Source organism: Lepidochelys olivacea, assembly GCF_965140295.1.
Source record: "Lepidochelys olivacea isolate rLepOli2 genome assembly, chromosome: 4".
In the NCBI taxonomy this organism is placed as follows: Eukaryota; Metazoa; Chordata; order Testudines; family Cheloniidae; genus Lepidochelys; species Lepidochelys olivacea.
The window spans coordinates 33,666,614-33,681,298 of NC_140414.1; the positions used below are offsets into that span (position 1 = coordinate 33,666,614).

The 14,685-nt window shown below is 43.2% G+C and overlaps 2 protein-coding genes across 3 annotated transcripts in view; one reads left to right on the forward strand and one right to left on the reverse strand.

Annotated features, from left to right (window-relative positions):
• Window positions 1-3,275, forward strand: part of DAPP1 (dual adaptor of phosphotyrosine and 3-phosphoinositides 1) — a 44,144-nt gene extending 40,869 nt beyond the window's left edge. The window contains exon 9 of the mRNA XM_084626053.1: window positions 1,541-3,275. Within this exon, the coding sequence (XP_084482179.1) occupies window positions 1,541-1,591 (51 nt within the window). The 3' untranslated portion in view covers window positions 1,592-3,275. The remainder of the gene's footprint in view (window positions 1-1,540) is intronic.
• Window positions 3,276-5,131: 1,856 nt separating this feature from the next.
• LAMTOR3 (late endosomal/lysosomal adaptor, MAPK and MTOR activator 3) lies at window positions 5,132-13,668 on the reverse strand. Of its 2 annotated transcripts, none has more exons than XM_084626921.1 (7): window positions 13,651-13,668; window positions 10,854-10,910; window positions 9,910-9,944; window positions 8,993-9,051; window positions 7,882-8,015; window positions 6,522-6,585; window positions 5,132-5,368 (listed from the first exon to the last, which is right to left on the reverse strand). In XM_084626921.1, exons 2-7 carry the CDS (start codon window positions 10,860-10,862, stop codon window positions 5,295-5,297), a joined length of 375 nt encoding a protein of 124 aa, XP_084483047.1. In that variant the 5' UTR covers window positions 10,863-10,910; window positions 13,651-13,668; the 3' UTR covers window positions 5,132-5,294. The 2 variants fall into 2 exon arrangements, with proteins under 2 accessions (XP_084483047.1, XP_084483046.1); XM_084626920.1 differs by lacking the exon at window positions 13,651-13,668 and adding an exon at window positions 13,507-13,638.
• Between the last annotated feature and the right edge of the window lie 1,017 nt (window positions 13,669-14,685).

The window sequence follows — 14,685 nt, forward strand, 5'->3', positions numbered from 1 at the left end:
AAACACCTGACATCATGTTGTTAAGTGAAATTCTGTTTTCATGGGAAGGAAAAGTGACTTTCTAGCCATCATGGTAGCAGAGAAAAGCTTGAAAACATGAAACCTAAAGGCTCCAAAAATTAGAAGGAAACATAAAAAGAACCCACATTCTTATATATTTTTTTAAATTGATGATTTTAGGGACCTAACTCATGATGATTTTTGATTGGCTAGGGTTGGCGATGCTGTGAACAAATTGAGAAAGTATTGCTCCCACTCAGTTAAAATTTCAGTGAGCCAGTCTGAACCTTCAAAGATTAGCATGCAACTTCTATTGACTTCAGTGAGTTGCATGCTTGGAGTCTATTCCACTACATGTATCACACATTATGAAATCTGTACATATGGACTTTGCGAGGCCTATAAAGTGAATAAGACTGCTTTTTATGAGGTATACATTTAGGGGTAAAAGTAAGCCGGTACGGCGTACTGGGAAAAAGTGTCTGCCAGTACCGGCCCGTACAGCTGACTTTAAAGCGCGGCCACGGCAAAGAACCCTATTTAAAGTGCTGCTGGGGCAGCGCTTTAACGTCATTGCCCCTTTTGACACCCCCCTCCCCTGGGCCACCGATGGGAGGGGAGGGAGCAAAAGGAGCAGCTGCCCCTAACCCTAACCCGGGCCCTTTAAATCGGGCGGCATGGGCCAGGCTCAGCGGATGGGCTGGCTGGGGGACGCTGACCCCCAGCCCCGCCCCTTCTGCCCGAGGCCCCGCCCCTTCCAGGGGGGCCGGAACCAGCTCCCCGTACCGGTAAGAGTTCAATTTTACTTTCACCCCTGTATACATTCCATAATGGTAAGTACATGACATGACATTTGTCACCACCACATTGATCTCTCTGCTATCCTTTTTCTATCTTGCCTATTTAGACTGTAAACTCTTTGGTGCAGGACCTGTCTACTATTCTTTTTATGCAGTGCCTGGTACAATGTGGCTCACTGTTCTTGGTTGGTCCCTAGGCAATACTGTAATAAACATGATTAATAATAAGATATTAAGGCATATATACAGCATAGTCCCTTTAAAAGTGCATCTGCCACACAGGAAGGGCATGTTAGGTTTTTTCCCAGGATCTTGTTTGTTGGCATTCCCCTGCATGTCTGTAAATCCCCAACAGGGACGACTAACTAGACTTGATCTACAGTTTAAAATCATTGCATTAAGAGATGCCCACACAAAACTGGTTAAGCATTTTGTATGTGCATATTCTACAGTACTGTTGTCTGGAGTGCCTTCTGTGTTCATAGTCTTGTACAGAAGACAGAAAGACTGGTCCATGCCCCAAGGGAATTTTTTACCTAGACTGTAGATAATACAGGCCCACACAGACAGCATACATTGGGAGATCAGGTGGGAGACAAGAAGACAGGGCAACATGTTATAAATCTAACTTGCTCAAAAATCAGCAGCTAGTATTTTATCTCTGCCCAATTTTTATTTTCTTTGATATTTCTTTTTAACTCGCCACATATATGAATAAGTAATATTGTCTTTTGTTTCAGTCACAAATAAGAAAACACCAGGACCAGCGTGATGCCACCTCTCCTCTGTAGTTATGCCTCTAAATAATTTAGTCAGCGAGAGTCAGCCTTCAGCATTGAGCGTCACTTCACACGAGAGCAGTGTCAGCACATGAGTTACCTACAGTGTACATCTATGTACTTGCATATATAAGATTAATGTTAGAGGGACACTTTCAGAATGTGAAGTGTTATCAGTGAAAACTGTTGCATCCTAACAATGCTGGTTCCCTACCCACTTGCATGTTTCTATTCGGTTCACTTTTGCATCACAAAAGCGTTCAGTATTTGAAACTTTCGGCATCGTAGTAAAGCACTCTCAGTTAGCTTCATTGAGCTTCTGTAATAAATGCATAACTAACTACTAGCAACAGCTGTTCTGCATGGGATAGCCCACTCATTTGAAATCAGCTTTTTTTCTGGAAACCTTAAATATTTGTTTTGCATTGTGTTTTAAGGGTTTAAATCCTAGAGGAAAATTATGTCTCCAGAGTGAATTTTTTTCATTGTGAAACTGACTAGAGTGTATTTTTGTAATTAATGTGAGTCCCTATTACATGGAAAATATAAACTTAATATTTTTAAAGTCCAGTGTCAAAGTGGGCGATGAATAATATTTGGTTTTGATTAAAGATATTAGCGTCTGGTCTGATTCTACATTTTGGCAGTGGTAGTTGCAAGTGTGTAGACTGGTGCTCTCTTTCTGTTAAATAGAATGTATGTTACAGACACGTACAATATTGAGAGCATCCTTATTTATACATTGGGGTGATAAGGGCTCAGGGCAGTTGGACCCCAGCGTCTCCATTCCCAGTACACCCATGAAGGAGTAGCCATAGGCACCCAGGGAATGAGGACAGAATGCTGTACAGCCAGCAAAGCCCTTGGTCCCCATTGGACCAAGAGCTTTTTAGTTTCAGAGTAACAGCCATATTAGTCTGTATTTGCAAAAAGAAAAGGAGTACTTGTGGCACCTTAGAGACTAACCAATTTATTTGAGCATGAGCTTTCGTGAGCTACAGCTCACTTCATCGGATGCATACTGTGGAAACTGCAGAAGACATTATATACACAGAAACCATGAAACAATACCTCCTCCCAGCCCACTCTCCTGCTGGTAATAGCTTATCTAAAGTGACCAGTCTCTTTACAATGTGTATGATAATCAAGGTGGGCCATCACTTGCCCACATGAAGATGATCATTAAATTTTACGCATTTTTGCTAGCCGCATCTGCTTGTAATGATCTTTTCCTTGGTTAGTATTGAGAGTTTACAGGCAGAAGCTATTAATTTTAGTTGATTAGGTTTGTGTGTTTTAGGGGACAGGGGCAAGGGGATAAGACAAGTTATATTCTGGAAATCAATTGTAAAGCATTTGGCAGCTCTCTGGACAAAGAAAGAAGGGATCATGAATTTGTTTTTAAATATCAAATTAGCTTGAATTGTACCTGCTCAAAAATGTTTTACATTAGACAAGGCCATGTTATGTTCTCCTGCCATATAAACTGCTGTGGCATTTTTTAAAAAAAGCACACCAACCAGTTTAATTTTCCATAGCTGCCTCTCTTCACATAGAAGAGGCAGCTAAGCCTGGCAAAAGAAGAGACTCCATTATGATAGAGGAAGAATTCAGAGTTGTAATTACAGGAATAGTATTTTGTTTTAACTTAGATGTTCACAGTATTGGACGAATTTTGTATAGACTAAATATTTTAAGATGTCTTGAGTAAATACGGTTTCACCATACTATTAAAAGGTACTCTTTTAAAACTTAGATTGTGATGCCTGCAGTCAAGGAAGTTAGCAGAATGGTGTTCATACGCAACAAAGTTTTATAAAGTAATGATTTGCATCTCCGTTTTCCTCCCAAAGAAATAAGATAACTGCAATACAATAGAAATATCCGGTACAACCCTCTTGGTAAGCTAATAATAGTCATGCCTCTCTACTAATGGATGGAAAATCCTATGTGAGGTCAAATCATCTCATGATCAGAGCTTCTTCCCATGGGAACAGGCCGGTTACAGAATACTGGAAACAAGACGTAGTACACACTACCTCGCTCAAACAAACAATTGCAAACTGAAGCCAGGTTAGAATACAGCTTGCTGCTTTTCAAATGGAGCTTCACACAGACAGGCTGTTACACTGGTTGATCAGGACTCTACATTGGCTGATTAGTTTCTAGATGGAATTTGAAGTGTTTGCCTTATTGTATTAAAAATGCAGATGTTTTGGGACTAGATTATCTGAAAAACTGCCTCTTGCATGGGATACTTTGGCAGTTACAATCAGCACATGCTGGAGCCCCTTGATTTAAGTGGAAGAGACAGCTGGCAAGGCAGTCTCTGTAAAGATTCTTCAACTGAAGAATTCACAATCCCATAGACTAGAACCCAAATGTGTTCACCTTGGAAATATGCTGTAAAGCCAATCTTTTCCTTCTCAGGTTACCGAAGAGGCAGCGGGCTGAGGGATCCAAGGTTGAACTGGTAAGATGGGATTTGTTGTTGCTGTTGGAGGCAGAAAGTGTCCCCACAGCCCACCCTCAATCTTGAGGTGGAATTTTAGTAACGGTTACCAAGGGAAATCCGTGCTATCTATTTTAAATCAGAAATCCCACACCAAACTCTGAAGTTTTGCTCTAAAAAAAAAGGCATTATATGGCCCCCAAGTGTTTTCACTTCTAGAAAACTAACGTCTAGAGGTAGACAGTTGACAGCAAATGATGCGTGTTTTTATAAAAATGTAGAAATTCAAAAATGATGAGACCCAGATGAGATCTACACAGGTTATTATTTAGCCCATAAATTCTCCAAGTTGTTGTACATTTACAAAGCAACAAGGGAGACCGTTATCTGCATGGAAAAGTACGTTTACCAGCAATATTTTAGGACAGTTATAAAAATGGATCAGGCTACAAGATTTTTAAAAAATACTGTTTTATTTAGACATTTACTTAGGAAAACCTAAACATAAATGAGCAGGTCAAGTGTTACCACTAACATAGCCACAAATACCAGAACAAAAGACAATCCTGGGTATCACACCTACACTGTACAAAAGAAATACAAGAAAGTGCAACACCGATTGGGTACTTGTACCCAGTAATAAGGAAAACGCTTGAAGCTGTAACTTATATAGAAATAGCAGCATCCTTCTCCTGTACCAAGGAAGCTCACATTCAGATTAGTAGTATTCCTTTACCAACGCATCACAAAAAAAACACCATGGGATAGTTATTGATTGTACTGCTAGGACTGCCAGCATATGTTCTCTTTTTCCTAGCACAAGCAATGAAGCATTCATTACAGGACAATGAAAATTAATTCTACTTCCCCACTATGTAGTGGTGGCTAGTCAGAGTTAGGGAAACCCTACTCAATGCTTCATTCCCTGTACAGCAAGGCAGCTGTGGGTCACTTATCTGGACCGACAGTATGTGGATACTGGTCAACTCTGTTAAACCTGATCCTTAGTAAGGGCTCCACTGGAGCCATTTGGTGGTCTCTCCAGCACTGCACAACACAAGACACGTGGCGAAAGAGTCTGTCTACAACACACTAGTATCTCATTTCCGATTCAGCACTATGCACAAGTTTAATCTTTTTGAGTACAATATGGGGAAGTGATATTTCCTCTCAAACATTTGTTATTTTGTGGGCTGAGAATTATTGAATCTTTATGTCCCACTGGGTAGCGAAGAGATGCCGCACTTTGATGACATCATCAGGTTAAGAAACCTCTACAACCTGCCTCAACTCTTCAAACAAGGGAGCAAGCTCCTTCTCTAAGCTGACGATCAATCCTGTAACAATAAAGAAGAGATACAAAATAGTTACACTACACACAGTATCCATTAAGCCTCTCTCCAAAGTAGTCAATAATAATGAAAGTGTTTATTAAAACTAAACTGATTTCACTTCAGCGTCTCATGCTGCAAGGAAGCAGCATATGAGAGCTAGTCACAGCGGCAACCAGCAATTGCCACTGTAATTAAGTGCCCTCTGGTCTCTTCCTCTTCGAAGCAAATAAGAATCAAATAAGAGCAAAACGGGGCAGGGAAGTCCCCAAAACAGGAAGAGGGCCAATGCAAGCACAGTCCTCCTCTGGCACCTGCAGCATTGCCTCCACACCATGCAGGCTCTAGGGAGTATTGGGAGAAGGTGTACGCTGGAAAGTCAGAAGAGTGACGCCACAAGAGAGGATTTCCTCTGGAACAAGCAGAGAGCCAGAAGGACATATTGGAGGGTCAAACTCAGAGTCCTGCATAACTGAAGGGCATAATTTTGAGACAAGGTGTTGCACAGGTCAACAGAGGGCAAAATCTGGCCTGCAGAATCTTTGTTACGTCATCTGTATCATCACTAGCAAAAAATATTAAGCACTAATGTATGAAGCTGTTCAAGACATAAGACAAGACAGTACTTTCCCTGCAGACCTTAGCATCGAACAGACAAAAGTGAAGACTAGACACTGAAGCCTGGAGGAGGACGGAATAACGTAGAGGCTTTTGTTAGTTTTTGTTTTCATGTTTGGTTTGCTTTTTGTGGGCACTGAGGGAGAAGAAAGATTGTCAACTGTTTGTATTGTGGGGTCATTACCAGTGCATTTTCCAAATAAGTGAGGTTCACATCCTGTTTAAGGTAATGCATTATTAGAACAGGCAGGAAAATGAATTGCTTCGAAGAAAGATGATAGGCATTTTTGAAAATTTTGCCAAACTGCTACTTTCAAAAGTTTCAAATATTAGCCCCCTTTGGGACTCACTTTTTTCCAATCAATCATGACACCCTTTTTATCAGATTCCATGCTGGTGACAAGCTAATATGCAGTTTTGTAATGAATACTGACCTAAGCTGATGGAACTCATATTTTTCAAATGAATTATTTTAAGTCTTACTGAAAACATATCACTCTAGTCATAACAGTTTCGGAAATTACTGATAATGAAAACGTACCGGTGTTGGCATTGCTGCTAGCAATGAAACTTACTACCAAAGGTAACCGATTGAACTGGACCACCTTAAAAACATAAAAACAAAAGTTCCTCAGAAACAAAAAAAATCAATATGCTGCTTGTCAGAAAAACAGCGTGACATCTGCTATACTCATTCCCTAATCCTGCAGTCCTTACTCATGCAACTGGTCCCGTCAATTTAAATTAGAAATCGGAATAAGGACTGGGTTTTATGTACAGGTTTTAAAGATTCAGCGTTCAAAGGTGCTAGCAGAGAGAGCCACAAAATGGGATTGCTGTCTCACAGGTATGTACGGTATGTTACACATTGTGAAATCTAACCAATTTTAAAAGCTGTAGCATAGTGTGTATGTTATTTCCTCCCTCTTGTTACATGATAAAAAAAACTATTCGAGGGAAGGAGATATTATTACCCAGATATTCATGAAGAATTCAGAAATGCTGAACATACAGTAGTAGGGTCAGAAGAATGTCAGGCCAATGCTGTCAGGTCAGGGGCAAACAGCTACTTTTTTACATTTACTTTCCATCAAACAAAGCTGAATGCAGCAAGTCTAAACAGTTAATGCAAACAAATGACAAAAGCCGAACACCCTTCTGTAAATTCTGCTCATCAATCCACTGTGAACTGAGCAGGAGTGTGAATCTGTTGAAGGGTGATGGATTTCAGTAGACACATGAAAAACACTACCAAGTTTATAAACTGTGAATTCTTTTATGTAAATGTCCTTGCCCAGACACTATTACTGAAGCAGGATTTAACGGTTACACAGTTTAAAGTGGACAGAAGCCCCAGCTTGTTCAGCAGTATCACTGATCACATGTATATAAATGAGCATTTTGTTCTTCAAGAGAAATATTTTTAAATGGTCAGCAATAAACACAAATTTAGAATGGTAGATATTAGAGATTTGCAACAGGCACCACCAGAGGGATAGCTCAGTGGTTTGAGCATTGGCCTGTTAAACCCAGGGCTGTGAGTTCAACCCTTGAGGGGGCCATTTAGGGATCTGGGGCAAAAATTGGGGATTGGTCCTGCTTTGAGCAGGGGGTTGGACTAGATGACCTCCTGAGGTCCCTTCCAACCCTGATATTCTATGATTCTATGACAAGCTGGAGAACACAGTGAGCTTCAAGTACTGCCCTGAACCAGTAACTCATTATTGATGCTGGAAAACAAAAGCTAATTTCAATGAATATTGCAAAAATTCGGCATAACCAGCTCTTACATATTTTAGAAAATAAAATACACATTTAAATATAATCAATCCCCAGTGGAAAGCCAGCATGGTTTAAAAACAAAAGTCACAGAGGACTAGCTCTGGCCAACAGACCCTTACCTGGTATGTGTTGTAGTAACAGATGATACTCTTGTTTTTTGAAAGCCCGAGTTTGCTGCCCTGGTCTGTTGCAAGTGCAAAGGTGGACAAGAAACCAGGTCTAAGCGCATGCTCTGGAGCATTATCATTGGCAACTGGAACAAAACATATTTCACATTCCTATTTGATATGGGTCAGGCACCCTGCATATGAGGCAACAGTAAACTAGATCAGATCTCATACATATCAAACCGCCCCTCCCTGCTTCCCACCTTCCCTCAATAACGAATGCCTCTTGATGTGCTTTGGAAGATGCATGTAAATGTTTTACTCTGTATATCTTTATCACCACTTCAGCAGCCAGCTTTCCCAATGTTCTGAGGATGGCTTATTTTCTACATGCTTGTTTGTTGCGCCATGATCTGTGCGGATGCTGTTTTGTTTTATTGCGTCACCTGCAGTAGCACGCCAGACCCATTTGCACTGCACCCGTATCATGCTTACGCCATCTCTCTGCCTTCAGATTCACACATACATGCCACTCCTACTGAGCATCATTAAATGAGATGGGACATAAAAACCATCTGCAGATGCCCGAATCTTTACAGTCTTAACTTACACCATTGTGCCTGTTGCACTAGATGTCTCATACTACTACTGGAAAGTAAGGGAAGGATAGCACAACCCCAATGCAAACAAATTCAGAATTACATCCGAGCCGTTGGATGCATCTATCCGTGGGTAGCATTTGGGCATATCAGTCTTAGGGGAAGACTTCTGTTCAACCAATCCTGGTGTTGTCTACCAATCTGAAAGCAGCTTTAAGATATAAACTCCTTACATGATTCCAACTCTTTTCACTGATGACATGGTAAGGTGCCTACAGACTATGGTTTTAAACACACTGCATGTAGCTAGATAGAGGCTCCCTTTAAGAGATAATTTCTCTTGTTAAAATGTCCCAAATTTGAGCATGTCTGACTTAATGCTTAGATCAACCTCCAATATTTACAGTAAACTAAAAGCCAGACAGGAGGAAGAGCCCTCTCTTCAATAGGAAGCCACTTTTTGTCTTTCAGTTAAAGATGTAAATTATTATACAGTAGATGTACAATCAGATGTTATGATTTACCTTTGATAACAGGCACACCATCTCTGTCTGACACTAAAATAGCATGAAGACCTTCAACACTAGAGAAAAAAAATAAAACTGTTGTTTTTACCATGTTTAAATGTTGGCAGCGAGATTCATTTTTATTCAGCAAATACGTACCAACGTGAAAACCGAAGTAGCAAGGAGAGATGTGATAGTGCAAGGAGTGCCCACCATTAAACTAGCTTTTGTTATGCGACCATCCAACGGACCAAGGATAGACTTGTACTAGAAACAGAATTGGAATTGGAAATCATGGAGGTCCTTCAGCTTAAGTAAGGGGACTGCTATTGGAAGTAGTCCTTAGTGCAGGTGTCACTGTATTTGCACACAGTCCCAGGGCATGACTATTTAGTGCTGCTAATGACTGGCCTAGCCTAGCTACTTGCAGTTACTAGAAACTGTAAGTTACCAAGATGAACCAAGTCCTCAAAAAGCCACTACAAAGTGGTGTTTGAATTCGAGAAGAATTATTCCAGGAACAGAAGCTTTTTTTTTTTTTTTAAAGAAACACACTATTCCCTTAAAATGAAGAGTACTGTACTTCTTTTGGGGTGGACAGATGGAAAGGTTTAAGTTATTTCCACCTGAACTGACTTTTAACTCATTCAGAAATAATAGTGTTGAATAATTTTCAAGATAAGTGTCTCTTTAATATTAAACTGGGTTACCAAAAGATAGGTTTTTGCAGCCAAATAAATATTATTCAGAGTATAGGAACCTACAGTGTAAAACGTAATAGATTCTTTTAAAAAAGTGTTCAGACAGTATGGACAGTCTGTTGGATTACTTTCAGTAGAGCCTACTAAAATCCAGGTAAATATTAACATACATTAATTGCGAAGCAGCACAGAGTGCAAAGTGAACACTTCACTGTAGCGTGATAGCGATGTTACCTTGGTAATTTTTTGTACAGAAACCTTTTCAGCTCCTATAAAGAAAAATAAGAGGATGAAATAGGCTTTATTTTTCAAAATAATAATATGTATGAAACTTTCACAATTTTATCCCAGTAGAAACTATTCATGTCATTTAAAAAATTCCTATTCCATTCTACCACAAAACACTTCTTTTAAATTGCATTGTGTGGAGTATTTTGAATTATAACTCTGACCAACTCCCTCCCCGCCCCCCTTCAGTGCTTGTAGACAAAAACAGTCCGAGTTTCAGAATTTGCATATGTATAGTACTTGTATTACTTGTTCCTTTACTTCTGTCCCTCATTTCAGTGGCTCTGAAAATGTACATACAGGTATTTGTTAACTAACCAAAATGCATCCAATACATTTAGTGAAGTGGCAGCAAGTATATTGTTGTATTTCTCTTCCTCCCCAAGTGTTTTAAATATAATGTTTCACGTTAACACATTAAATACATAGCGCTTGAACATTTTAACACAATCGCTGCCACAAATGCATATCCCAGACACACGTGAACTTTGTTTTAGTGTCTTCCAAATATCACCACGTCACAAGTTACTGAACAAAGAGCAGATTCTCTCTCCTTTTGCATAATCAGGTCATTCTCAATCAAGCCAGGCCTCTTCTCCTTTCCAAGTATTTATAGTCTAAGGCCTTAGTCCTGCAAATACTTTTGCTCGTGCATAACTTTACTGACAGCAGTAGTCCCACCGAACTGATTGAGGCTTCATAAGGGTGTGTCCATATGGATCAGTTTACAGGATTGGGGCTGTAAGCTTTTTGGGACAGGGCCTATAGTTTCTTCCTGTTTGGTAGCTTTCACAAATAGTGAAACAAAACCTCCCAAAACAAACAAACAAAACCATATAATTACAAAGAAATACACATTTCTGTTTGAAAATATTTTTCAAAATACTTACGTCAGCCATATTTAGAAACTTTTGGGAAAAAAATAATCAGATGTACTGTCAAAGTTCCTGAAAAATAAGAGTCAACATTAGTCATGCACCTAAGCTTTTATGACCTCCCCCACTCTCTCTTTTGCTTACTCTCACACAAAATTAAGGAGGGAGAAGTATCCCTATTAATTTCCAGCATCCCACAGCTCCTTCTGGTGCCAATGTGAAGAGGAGAACGCTCATGCTACCCTGCCCAACAGAGTGAATTATTGGCATTAAACTGCTCTTAAAAGAAACTGACCTACCACAAGCTACACACAAGCCCTTCCCCAGAGGCCCTTCCCCCACAAGCAGCCCTGTTGCAACTGTCCCACCCATCTCAGGAAGAAACATGGGTCAAAAGCTGCATAAACTGTGTAGAGGGAGTCTCAGGGCAGATCTACACTTGGTGTAATGCTTGTGTAGATCTGTCCTGGTGTAGTGCTTCTACTGTCTGCGTAGCTCATCCACCTCCGCGAGAAGTGGTAGCAGCTATGTCGGCAGGAGAAGCTCTTGACACAGCACTATCTACACCCAGGGTTAGGTTGGTATAACTGTATCGCTCAGGAATGTGGATTTTTCACACCCTTGAGCAACGTAGTTATACCGATGTAAGTTTGTAGTGTAGACCTGGCCTCGCTGATGGGGCGCTAAAGAGAGGAATGAGTGTAAGGTGAAGGTAGGTACACATGTTATTCCTGGATACTCTCCACAATAAAACTGCCTGACAGCCACTCTGCCAGCAAGTTTGTATGTTTCAATGGGCTAACAGGAGGCAGCAGTTAGTCTAGATATTTTCTGAGAGCTACCTCTTTCAAGCCTCTGCTATAATCACTGAACCACATGAGTCAGTCAGCTTTAACTCAATCCAGATAAGAGAGATGTAATACCAGCACAGCAGAGGAAGTAACTGAAAGCACTGTCTGTGCCTTGGATTGAGTTCTCCCAGTGGTTTGTTAGCTTGCCATCCGAAATCTGTGTTTGTTTCTGGATGTCCAGGCAGCAGGAGTGTTAGTGTTGCAAACCCTGCCCACTGACTCTTCAATTGCCTAGGTACCCTGTTTCTTTGGTCATGAAGGCAGTCAGACATCTGTGTCTTTGTCACCTTCCCCCTGGAAACACCCTCTGCATGGATTAACTTCCAAAGGCAGTTTCAATTAGTGTAGACTGCTGTCAGCATTAGACGCAAGACTGGGGTGGTAACTGGCTCAGTCTACTCTGCACTGGTGAGGCCTCCGCTGGAGTACTGGGTCCAGTTTTGGGTACCACATTTTAGGAAATATGTGAACAAAATGGAGACAGTCCAAAGAAGAGCAACAAAAACGACAGAAGGGTTAAAAAACCTGATCTATGAGAAAAGGTGAAAAACACTGGGGATCTTTAGTCTGAAGAGACTGAGTGGGGGAAGCTAACAATCATCGGATATGGAAAAGGCTGTTAGAAGGTGAGGGATCACTTGTTCTCTGTGTCTAATTAAGAGTAGGATAAGAAGTAATGGGCCTAATCTGCAGCAAGTGAGATTTAGGTGAAATACTAGGAAAAACGTCCTAGCGATAAGTTTCAGAGTAACAGCCGTGTTAGTCTGTATTCGCAAAAAGAAAAGGAGTACTTGTGGCACCTTAGAGACTAACCAATTTATTTGAGCATAAGCTTTCGTGAGCTACAGCTCACTTCATCGGATGCATACCGTGGAAACTGCAGCAGACTTTATATATACACAGAGAATATGAAACAATACCTCCTCCCACCCCACTGTCCTGCTGGTAATAGCTTATCTAAAGTGATCATCAGGTGGGCCAGCAGGACAGTGGGGTGGGAGGAGGTATTGTTTCATATTCTCTGTGTATATATAAAGTCTGCTGCAGTTTCCACGGTATGCATCCGATGAAGTGAGCTGTAGCTCACGAAAGCTCATGCTCAAATAAATTGGTTAGTCTCTAAGGTCCCAGCGATCAGGATAGCTGAGAACTGGGCCAGCTTTCCAAGGGAGGCAGGTTTTCAGAACAGGCTGGACAAACACCTGTCCCGGCTGGTCTAAGCTCCCTTGCTGCTGCAGGGGTGGAGGGTGTCGCTCAAATCCCGCCTTTCCCTGACTCCAGGAGGGAAGCCAGCCGGCAGGGGAGGAGATTGCACCTGCTCCTAAGGCAGGTCAGCCGAGAACCCCGGCCCGTCCTTGGGATGTGCCCTGGCACCTGACAGGCCACAGGGCTCCCGCAGCTGTGCACCGGGCGGCCGAGGACAGGCTCGGCTGCTCCCTGGCCCCAGGCGGGTGGGAGCTGGAACTCGGGGCGCGGCCGCCCCCCCGGGCTTGTAGCGGTTTCCATCCTGCCCAGGGGTCACAGCCTGGTTCTGTGGCTCTCAGCACCCCCCCAAACGGTCCCATCAGCCCTGCCAAGGCGCTGGGGCTTGCGGAGCTCCGAGTCCCCCAGCCCCCGGGCGGAGGGTTCGGGGCCGGAGAGGAGGCCGGTCGCAGGACCCCTCCCGCTCCACTCCCCGCAGCACGGGGTGGGGGGTTGTTAATATAGTAGGCCCTATAATAACAATTACCACAACACACAACCTCTGCTTGGGGGGGCGGGGGAGGGGGAGTCCACCCTCCCCCGAAAGCCGAACTCCCCCCGCCCCCTTCCCTTACCCCAGGGTCCAACAGGCCGCCCGCTTCTGCCGGAATTCCTCACAGAAACACCCCAACTGACAGCAGCCGCTTCCCCTGCCACCCTCGATCACATGACTCCCCACCCAAGAAACGATCGCTGCCGCCCCCCCGCGCCGTCCTCACTTCCGGTGTAGCGTCAGATCTGTCTCGCTGCCAGCTCATGAGCATGCCCACCCGTCTGCGCCTGCTCAGTGAGCGCCGCGAAAGGGCTGCGCTACTGGAAGCGGGAGGGGACAAGCGAAGGGCGAAGCCACGGCGGCGTCTCTGCCTCCTTCGGCCCCAAAGCAAATGTGAGGTCACGTGACGGCGCTGGGCCTCGGGAGCCCGCGGGGAGAGGAGGGGCTCGCGGTCGCGCCCGGGGCCGCGCGCCCTGTTGTGGAGCTGGTGCTCTCGGGGCGCCTGCCCGCGGGCACAGAGGCGGGGTGCTGGGCGGCGAGGGGGCTCTGTGAGCCGCCTGCCCTCACCCCATTGTTCGGGGGGGGGTTCAGTGCGCACCCCACCACCCCTTGTAACGCTTAGTAGCCCTGAAACACACACACACAATTAAAGACCCTAATGCACGATGCAGTTCAGGGGCAGCCCTTCTCCTAGTGACACCGGCCTGATGGAGCAGTTACTTCCGTTTGTAATAATAGGGAGACAAGCTGGGTGAGGTAATACCTTTTATTGCACCAACGGCGGTTGGTGGAAGAGACCAGCATATTCCACCCACCTCGTCCCTCTGGTATCTTGGGGCCGTTAGGGCTACCACGCCGCTGCAAACAACAGTGTAATAATAGGAAGATGTAACAGATGATAGCAGATGCAGTAGTTTGCAAGGTGGAATCTCAGAGCATTTGACATTTCAGGGACTAAGGTAGTTCAGAGATTATTTGCATTTCCTCTGAAGTTCCTTTCAGCTGTGGAGTAAAGTGATGACAGGTCATCTTACAAATATAATAATCCCCTCCTTTGCAGGTGGTTTGCCTTCATTCCTGCTAGGGCAGCCCAGCTCTTCCAAGGTTTCTGACTTTTGAGAGTTAGGTAGCTGGTTTACAGTTGAGACACCAGCCAGTGGAAATGGAAGGGGATCTCCTCTCAGCACGCTGAAGATCTGGATGAATCAGAGGTGCAGTCCTGTGCATCTATGCAAATGATGTTCCGCATAATTAATTGTTA

Coding starts and splice junctions, on each gene's coding strand:
- LAMTOR3 (XM_084626921.1), bottom strand. Junction 8,016..8,992: donor TGGTGTGCCTGTTATCAAAG/GTAAATCATAAC, acceptor GTTTTGTTCCAG/TTGCCAATGATAATGCTCCA. Junction 6,586..7,881: donor GTTACTACAACACATACCAG/GTAAGGGTCTGT, acceptor TATGTTTTTAAG/GTGGTCCAGTTCAATCGGTT.